Raw genomic sequence first — 9,549 nt, forward strand, 5'->3', positions numbered from 1 at the left:
AAGGAAATCCCAGGACGCTTGAGGGTCCCGTTCATGGGCAGTAGGCAGATTAGTCCTCCTAGTGCCTGCGGCAGGCAGGTTAACCCTGGGCTTGGGAGGGACACAGGCCCTCGATGACACTGAGCTGTATGCCTAGGCAGTGTCACTCCCCACACTTTCAACCTGAGCCCCACAGCAAGCCTATAAGATGGACATTCTCACTGTGATTTGTCAGGCTGAGTTCAGGGAGTGAAATGGCCTCCTCCAGTTCCGCAGCTTCAAATACCCGGCAGAGCGGCACCAGGCTCCCTCAGAAAGGACCAGGCACTTGTAACATGTATGTCCTTTACCTGGGACACTGCTGTCCCATACCTGCAGTATGAAAAGAATATTTCTCAAGAGGAAGAGGAAGCCAGGCGTGGTGGCTCATGCCTGTAATCCCAGCACTTTGGGAGGCTGAGCCAGGAGGATCGCTTGAGCCCAGGAGTTTGAGACCAGCCTGGTAACATGGCAAAACCCCGTCTCTACAAAAATCAGCCAGAAAGGCATACATAGACCCAAATCCCAGTCTTTAGCCTGTCTCAACCACCTGAGAATGGTTTCTACCCAGGATTCCTTCACTCAATTACACCCCACTCTTTGCCTCCTGCCACAGAGAGAGAGAGAGCGCGCGCTACCCTACCACAGCCAGCTTCCTCCCAGGGCCAGGAAAGCTTCACCTTGTCCCCCTCTCACACAGTTCCTAAAATTCTTCCATTCATCCATTTGACCTCTTAAGTATTTACTCTGTTTTCAAATACATATATAACTCCAGCTTATAATACCAAGCCAAGGGTACTCATTCACACCATAGCATGAATTTGACTGTCAGCTATTTAAGGAAGGAGGCAGGGAAAGTGGAATGGGGGGTACTCTGAAGAGGCCAGGCCTGGGTATTGGAGGTTGGAGGACCATCCAAAAAAAAGCCTGAGGGGAGAAGGAAGTGTAAGCAGACACGACACATAGCTAAAACGGGGAAGAAAGCTACAGGAGTCTCCTATTAGGAAAAAAGGGGGAGGCCAGGTGTGGTAGCTCATGCCTGTAATCTTAGCACTTTGGGAGCCCAAGGAAGGTGGATCACTTGAGGTCATGAGTTCAAGACCAGCCTGGCCAACATAGTGAAACCCTGTCTCTACTAAAAATACAAAAATTGGCCAGGCGTTGTGGCTCACGCCTATAATCCCAGCACTTTGGGAGGCTGAGGTGGGCAGATTACCTGAGGACAGGAGTTCGAGACCAGCCTGGCCAACAAGGTGAAGCCTCGTCTCTACTAAAAATACAAAAATTAGCCGGGCGTGGTAGTGGGAACCTGTAATCCCAGCTACTCAGGAGACTGAGGCAAGAGAATCACTTGAGCCCAGGAGGCGGAGGCTTCAATGAGCCAAGACCGCACCATTGCACTCCAACCTGGGTGACAAGAACGAAACTCCATCTCATCTCAAAAAAAAAAAAAAGGGGGGAGAGTGGGGGAAGAAAGGTGAATCTGGGCAAATTTGGAGCTTCACATGGACCCAGCTGGCCCCTTTCTAGTGACCTTGAGTCTCTGTATTGATAGGTAACTGCCTTTTGGCAGGGAGAGGGGAGGGTCATTAGTTTTATTGATTTTGTCTGCAGCCACTTTCTGGCTCTGATTCTGAGCTGGGGCCTGTCTGCAGTGCTCTGTGCTAGAGGCCGGGAGACCACAGTAACTTAGATATAAACCTTGGTCCAACTAGTGGGGAGGTGGGGGAGACAACCCCCAAATCCCAAGAATCTGGGGAGACTGTGACTAGGGTTATTAGGAGAGGACAGAGGGCCAGGGGACGTCTAATACATGAAATGGAATTACCAGCTGCTTGGGCGAGCAATGCCTTGGAGGGCTGGTGGGGCTACACCTGTGCGGGTGGTGGGACTTTCTGGGTGTCGGCAACATCCCAGGCAAAGACCCCAGAAGTGGGATGTGTAGTATGGGTTTGGAGAACAGGGAGCTAGAACCCAACATGCATGAAGGGAAGTGGGCAGGCTGGAGACAGAGATGGAACCCAGATCCAGAAGGCTGCATGCCAGGCTTGGGACCCCTGACTCAGCTTAGGGCAGTGGGGAGTCATGGAAGGGTTTAAGCAGGGAAATCGCTGATGGGAACAGGACACTCTGGCTGCAGGGAGGCAGAGGATGGGTTAGAGGGGTCAGGGGGATATGGGAGTGACAGCACGGAGGTGACAAAGGGTGACAGCCACAGGGATGGAGATCAGGGAATGCAGAGAGTTGGCACAGGCTTCCGGCTGCAGCAGCTGTAATGGCAGGGAGGTAGGGCTCCTGAGCCTTCCTGGAGGAGCCGAGGCCATGGTCATCAGAGTAGGCTCTTCATTGGCTCAGCTTATTGAGAATCATCTTCACCCAGGGCACTCTGGGATCGGCACAGATCTCCTTATCCCTGGAGGTTAGCAACCTGGAAGGGGAGACCCCAGAGACAATGCAGCAACATTAGCATGCAGCAAGGAGGCCACACCCTCAGGAACTTAGCATTTATGAGCCACCTACTTTATGCAGGGCTCAGCATTTATGAGTCACCTACTGCACGTGACATTACCTGCTAAATAGAGTGGTTCAAAATTTACGAGTCACCTGTGGTGTGAAAAGAATATTTCTCAAGAGGAAGAGAAGGCCAGGAGCTCATGCCTGTAAACGCAGCACTTTGGGAGGCCGAGGCAGGAGGATTGTTTGAGCCTAGGGGTTTGAGACCATCCTGGGCAACATGGCAAAACCCTGTCTCTACAAAAATGTACAAGTCAGCCAGGCATGGTGGCATGCGCCTGTGATCTCAGCTATTTGGGAGGCTGAGGTAGGAGGATTGCTTGAGCTCAGGACATCGAGGCTGCAGTGAGCTCAGGTCTCTGCTCCACTGTACTCCAGCCTAGGCAACAGAATGAGACCATGTGTCAAGAAAAAAAAAAGGAAGAGGAGCAGCAAGGACTTCCAGGACCCTCAGCTCTTTAGTCCCGGCCTTGAGTTCCAGGTGAGGCCATGAAATAGAATCCCCAAGAGTTGGGTGTTTTTTTTTTTTTTTAGATGGAGTCTCTGTCACCCAGGCTGAAGTGTAGTGGTACGATTTTGGCTCACTGCAACCTCCACCTCCCGAGTTCAGGAGATCCCTCTGCCTCAGCCTCCCAGGTAGCCGGGATTACAGGTGCCCACCACAACGCCCAGCTAATTTTTGTATTTTTAGTAGAGATGAGTTTTCACCATGTTGGCCAGGCTGGTCTTGAACTCCTGACTTCAAGTGATCTGCCTGTCTCGGCGTCCCAAAGTGCTGGGATTACAGGAGTGAGCCACCTCGCCAAGCCAGAATCCCCAAGAGTCTTATAATACGCTTAACTACTCTGAGCCTCAAGACACATTCTTTCTAGGGTCCCTTCTGGCTGAAAATCCAATGATTACATATGATTTGATTGATTGATTGATTGATTGATTTTAGAGACAGGGTCTCACTCTATTGCCCAGACTTGTCTTGAACTCCTGGTCTCAAGTGATCCTCCCAACTTGGCCTCCCAAAGTGCTGAGATTACAGGTGTAAGCCACTGCACTCAGCTTTTTTTATTTAAAAAAAAAAAGGCTGGGAGCGGTGGCTCAAGCCTGTAATCCCAGCACTTTGGGAGGCTGAGACGGGCGGATCACGAAGTCAGGAGATCGAGACCATCCTGGCTAACCCGATGAAACCCCGTCTCTACTAAAAAATACAAAAAAACTAGCCGGGTGAGGTGGCCGGCGCCTGTAGTCCCAGCTACTCGGGAGGCTGAGGCAGGAGAATGGCGTAAACCCGGGAGGCGGAGCTTGCAGTGAGCTGAGATCTGGCCACTGCACTCCAGCCTGGGCGACAGAGCGAGACTCCGTCTCAAAAAAAAAGACAGAGTCTCACTAAGTTACCAGGTTGACCTCAAAATCCAGGGTTCAGGCAATCCTCCTGCCTCAGCCTCCCAAGTAGCTGAGAGGCACTACCGTGTCCAGCAATTGAGCATCTATTATGCGCCAGACTTTGAGCTCTTCACCTTCCTCTTACATTACTGTGCCCTGTAACAAACGCTCAAGGGGCCCCCTAACCTCTGTGTGCTCATTTCCTCACCTGTGAAAAGGGGATCATGACGGCACCTGCTGCGTAGGATTGTTTCAAGGATTAAATGAGTTCATATTTATAAAGTGCTTACAACAGTGCCTAGCACTTAGCAAGCACTCTCTATGTGTTTGAAAATACAAATAAGTCAAATAAGTAAAGGTTATTACTTCATTATACTGTTGGGGGAACTGAGGCTCAGAGTTAAAGAGAGAAGAACTCTGGGGGGGCTTCCTGCTTCAGCCTTCTTTATTATTCACCTGCAGATCCCTCTAAGAAATGGTGTCAGCAGTAAGGAGGAGGAAGACGAGAAGAAGATAATAGAGGCCCAAAGCAGGTCATGAGTCCCTAAACCCAGCCTCCCCCAGTGTGTGATTTGGTGGACAGCAGGCTCTGAGCAGTTGGAGAAGCAGCCAGAGAGGCTGCCACAGAGAGGGCAGGACCTGTCACCCAGCCAGGTGCAGGTGCAGGTGCAGGCTCCAGGCCGGGAAAAGGAGGCAAAGAAGCCAGAGAAAGAAGCAAAGGAGAACAAGAAACTCAGGAGAAAGCCCTGAACGAGGAACCAGGAGTGAGTTCTGGCTCCAGCCTGCGCAGCCTTGAGCAGGTCACTGTCCCTTGCTAAGCCTGTTTCTCCGTCCCTACCATGGGAATCATTGAACCTCCTCATAGGATTGTTGTGAGAATTAAACCAATTAATACAGGTAATGATCAGAACAGTGCCTGGCACTCGGGAGGCACCTTGGAAATTTTAGCTCTTAATATTCTTCCAGTCAAAATGGGTTGCCTCGGACTTCTGGAAGCCTGGAGAGGATCCAAGACACTTCTGGTGTGAGCTTCTTTTTTTTTTTTTTTTTTTTTTTGAGACAGTGTCTCGCTCTGTTGCCCAGGCTGGAGTGAGGTGGAGTGATCTCGGCTCACTGCAACCTCCACCTTCCAGGTTCAAACGATTCTCCTGCCTCAGCCTCCCAAGTAGCTGGGACCACAGGCACGCATCACCACACTCAGCTAATTTTGTATTTTTAGTAGAGATGGGGTTTCACCATGTTGACTAGGCTGATCTCGAACTCCTGACCTCAAGTGATCTGCCTGCCTCGGCCTCCCAAAGTGCTGGAATTACAGGCATGAGCCACCACGCCTGGTTCACCATCCATTTTTGCCCAAAACCTGGGAGCATCTTTGCTGACTCAGTGGCACTAGGCATACTCCTATACCTGCTATACCCAAATACCCTAGATGCCACAGCTACTGACGGCCTACTGACATGCCCACACTGTGGTGGCACCCTGTTCACTCAGCTTGGCATCCTCAGAACCTGACACGTTGCCTGGAGCCTAGTAAGCACCTGATGATATTTGCTAAATGATCACATTATTTTTGTTTGTAGTACACCCAAGCCTGAACTGAGCCATCTCTTCCAGCCAAGCCATCCTGGCAGGCATCCGGTAGCCCTGCCACATCCCTCTCATCCCTGGGTGTGTCCCATCCAGCAGCACCTGGGCCATCCCAGGCTGTACCTGTCAGACCCACCAAGACCCTGTGGCCCCAGCTTCCTACTCACACCACGCCAGGCCTCGGGCAGGAGTCTGAGGTCCAGTAGAAGTGTTTCACCACACGCAGGGGCATACGGTAACGGACGTAATCACGGCAGCAGACGCTGTCTTCCATGTTGGCGCCGTAGGGGCCTAGCGGAGGGGTGCCCAGTGAATGCACAAGCTGGAGCCCAGAGAGGTCACCCTCGGCCCCAGCCCCTGATCTCGGCCTGTCCAGGCTCCAGGAAAGAGATGCTGTTTTTCTGTTCTCATGTGGAAGGATGGTGACCAGAGGATTCTGAGCCCTCCAAGATCCTACCCTTGGAGCTTCTGAGAAGCCACTTACGGTCTGATGTCTACAGTCTGGGACAGTCAGCTCTAGGAACAGGGATTCAGAACAACTAAGCATCAGCTGTACCCCAAGATGGGACTCAGTGACTCTGAGCCACAAGGTGCCTTAGATCCTTGCTGTTCAAGGTAAGGTCCATGGTCCATGGCATCAGCGTCACCTGGGAGCTTGTCAGAAATGCTCAGCCCCCGGCGCCAGACCTGCTGAATCCGGTGTGCATTTTGACAAGCTCCCCAGTGATCCATCAGCACATGGGCACTTGAGAAGTCAGCTTCTGCTCATATGTGTGCAGTGGGAAGGCTGCGGTCCAGAGAGGGAGAGTAACTTGCCCAGGATCACACAGCAAGATGCAGCAGAGTCAGGATGAAGGCTCAACAGAGGACAGTCACATAGACCCGGGTTCGAGTCCTGCTTTCCCCTGATTCACTGGGCCACCCTGACCAAGTCATTGAATCCTCTGAGGCCCAATTTCCTTATCTGACCAAAGGGGTAATAACAGTACCAGCTTCGGAGGATGTTTAATGCATGAAAAGCGCTCAGAAAGCCCAGCAGCTGGGAGCAATTCTTGTTTATAGCTGCCCCACCCCACTCCAGTGCTCACTCCTCCACCCAACACAGCACAAGCATAGAGTGGGGTGGAGAAGGAGTCAGGAACCCATACTGAGGACAGGTTCTGGACAAAAATGGATAGTGAGCCCAGCGCAGTGGCTCACGCCTGTAATCCTAGCACTTAGGCAGGCTGAGATGGGAGTATCACTTAAAGTCAGGAGTTCAAGACAAGCCTGGTCAACATGGTGAAACCCCATCTCTACTAAAAATACAAAAATTAGCTGGGCATTGTGGTGGGTGCCTGTAATCCCAGCTACTCAGGAGGCTGAGGCAGGAGAATCACTTTAACCCCAGAGGTAGAGGTTGCAGTGAGCCAAGATTGCGCCACTGCACTCCAACCTGGGCGACAGAGACTCCATCTCAAAAAATAAATAAATAAAATGAAATAAAAAATAAATTTAGGCTAGGCACAGTGGCTCACGCCTGTAATCCCAGCTCTTTGGGAGGCGGAGGTGGATGGATCATCTGAGGTCAGGAGTTTGAGACCAGCCTGGCCAACATGGTGAAACCCTGTCTCCACTAAAAATACAAAAATTAGCCAGGCATGGTGGTACATGCCTGTAATCCCAGCTACTCAGGAGGCTGAGGCAGGAGAATTGCTTGAACCTGAGAGGTGGAGTTTGCAGTGGGGCAAGATTGCTTCACCGTACTCCAGCCTGGGCAACAAGAGCAAAACTCTGTCTCAAAAAATAAAATATAATATAATAAAATAATTTTAAAAATAATAAAATTTTAAAAAATGGATGGTAGGAGGGCAGCACCAGCTTTCCAAGGGAGAACCACTTGCCCCAGACCTGCCTTCCCCTACTCAGACCTGACCCCTTAGAAGCTCCTCACCCACACCCCTAGGGCCCTATGCTTGAGTTTTCTGGAGCAGGAGATCCCGAGGCTATGCCCACCACAACCCCAACCCAACTGAGACAGATCCTAGACTCCAAGCCTTCAAGACTACCCATTCAACAGACTTGTAAACTGAGGCCCAGAGAAGCGCTGTAACTAGCCGAAGACCGCAAGAGCCAACCGCAGACTGAGGTCTTCTGTTCTCAGTCCAGTGCTTGTCCAAGACATGAGGAAGACACCCCAGCGTCCGCCCTGGCCTCTGTAGGGGGCCTTCCTGCTCCCCAGCCTCACCTGCCTCAGTTGCTTGAAGCGCCACAGCAAGGAGGATGAGGACACCCAGGAACACAGTCTGTAGGCGAGCCATGCTCTGTCCTGTATGTCTCAGCCCAGGTGTCTGCAAAGGGACATAGGAAGACCTGCTATTTAAGATGCTGGCTCCACCCACAAGCCTCACTTACTTACCTCTTAGTCACCGGGGTGCCCGGAGTCACTTGACATTCACATCTCAAAAGGAGAACTACCTCCCACTTCCTCCAAAGTGGAGAAATTCTCTTTGGCGGGGAACCACTCAGAGGGGACCCCCCCCAAATCTGTCCTCTCCTCTGGTTTCAGAGAGACTTGTAAAATCCCCCTCTTAGAGGCTCGTGCTCCCCAGGGTCTCCACGCTGTGTGGCCTTGTCTAGCTGTCTCTGGGACTTGGTTTCCCCATCTGGAAGTAAGGGAGATGGTTTCACAGCCCTGTTGACTTCACTGGTTGTAAATCAAGTGAGAATGTGGACCAACCCTCACCTGGAATTGAGGCCTGTCTTGTACCCTTAATGACAGCATCACTGATCTCTCTTCAATGGGAGAGGCCTATGGACCCATTGACCCATCACCAGCCTCTTCTGGCACTTCTCGCAAAGTCCACATTTGGGCCAGGTCATAGATTTCTCAATGGTTTATGAAAAGCGTGCACCCACACTTCTATCCTGCCTGATTTTCCTTCCCAGTGGCTGCCAGGCTCTCCCTCCCCTACTCCCGTCTCAGTCCCTCACCATGTCCATGTCCTGTTGATTCTGCTTCCTAAATCTCTCTCAGATCTGCTTCTTCTCTCCAACCCCACTGTTCTTGCCCAGTCCGGGCCACCTCCACCTCAGGCTGGGATGCTGGCCCCCTTAATGCCATCCTTACCCTGCAGCAGCCAGAGTGCGTGGTCCCGAGCTACACACTCTCTCTCCTGCTTCAAAACCCTGCTGTGGCTCCCCATTCACCTAAGGGCAGGACCTGGGCTCCTGTCTGTGGCCCTCAAGGCCCCGTTTCCGGACAGGCCTTTCCCCACTGGTCTCCCTCCCCTGAGGGATCACACCACACTCCTCACAGTTCCTCAAAAGGGACTGCGGCCTGTCCCTGGCCTTTAATGTCACTTTCCACATCTCTACCGCATAAACTCCTACTTATGCGTCAAAGCTGTTTGAAATGTCACGTCCTTGGTAAGCACACCCTCTCAGGACTTCAAAGCCTTCTAGGGGACCTGGAGTGTGGCCCTGGGCAGACTGTGCCAGGTTTTCCCTTTCTCAAGCCCCTCCCTAGAAGCCAGACTCCAAGTTCTAGGAGGCTGGGGTCTCCCTTCATTTTTCCTGGCATTCCCAGGGCCTTCTGAGGATCAGGCACATGGTAGGTGCTTGGAACACATGGGCTGGGCACGGTGGCTCATTCCTGTAATCCTGTAACCCCAGCACTTTGGGAGGCCCAGGCAGGTGGGTCACCTGAGGTCAGGAGTTCAAGACCAGCCTGGCCAACATGGAGAAACCCCATCTCTACCAAAAATACAAAAATTGGCTGAACATGATGGCACGCGCCTGTTATCCCAGCTACTCGGGCGGCTGAGACAGGAGAATCGCTTGAATCCGGTGAGAGGCAGAGGTTGCAGTGAGCCAAGACTGCACCACTGCGCTCTAGCCTGAGTGAGAGAATGAGACTCCATCTCAAACAAACAAACAAACAAACAAAAACAACACATCTAATGAAAGAGGAAACTGAGGTTCAGAGAAAGAGAGGACTTGCCCAGCTCACACAGCCACACAGAGGCTACGCCAGGCCTGGAACTCAGAACTTGGGACTCCATTTATAAAGGG

The 9,549-nt window shown here is 51.9% G+C and overlaps 1 protein-coding gene across 1 annotated transcript; it reads right to left on the reverse strand.

The window, feature by feature from the left end:
- Positions 1–1,285: 1,285 nt before the first annotated feature.
- Positions 1,286–9,050, reverse strand: CCL22 (C-C motif chemokine ligand 22). The gene is made up of 3 exons (XM_021932019.2): positions 7,724–9,050; positions 5,664–5,787; positions 1,286–2,446 (listed from the first exon to the last, which is right to left on the reverse strand). Exons 1-3 carry the CDS (start codon positions 7,794–7,796, stop codon positions 2,362–2,364), a joined length of 282 nt encoding a protein of 93 aa, XP_021787711.1. The 5' UTR covers positions 7,797–9,050; the 3' UTR covers positions 1,286–2,361.
- Positions 9,051–9,549: the final 499 nt, after the last annotated feature.

The sequence above is a fragment of the Papio anubis genome, chromosome 18, assembly GCF_008728515.1.
Source record: "Papio anubis isolate 15944 chromosome 18, Panubis1.0, whole genome shotgun sequence".
In the NCBI taxonomy this organism is placed as follows: Eukaryota; Metazoa; Chordata; class Mammalia; order Primates; family Cercopithecidae; genus Papio; species Papio anubis.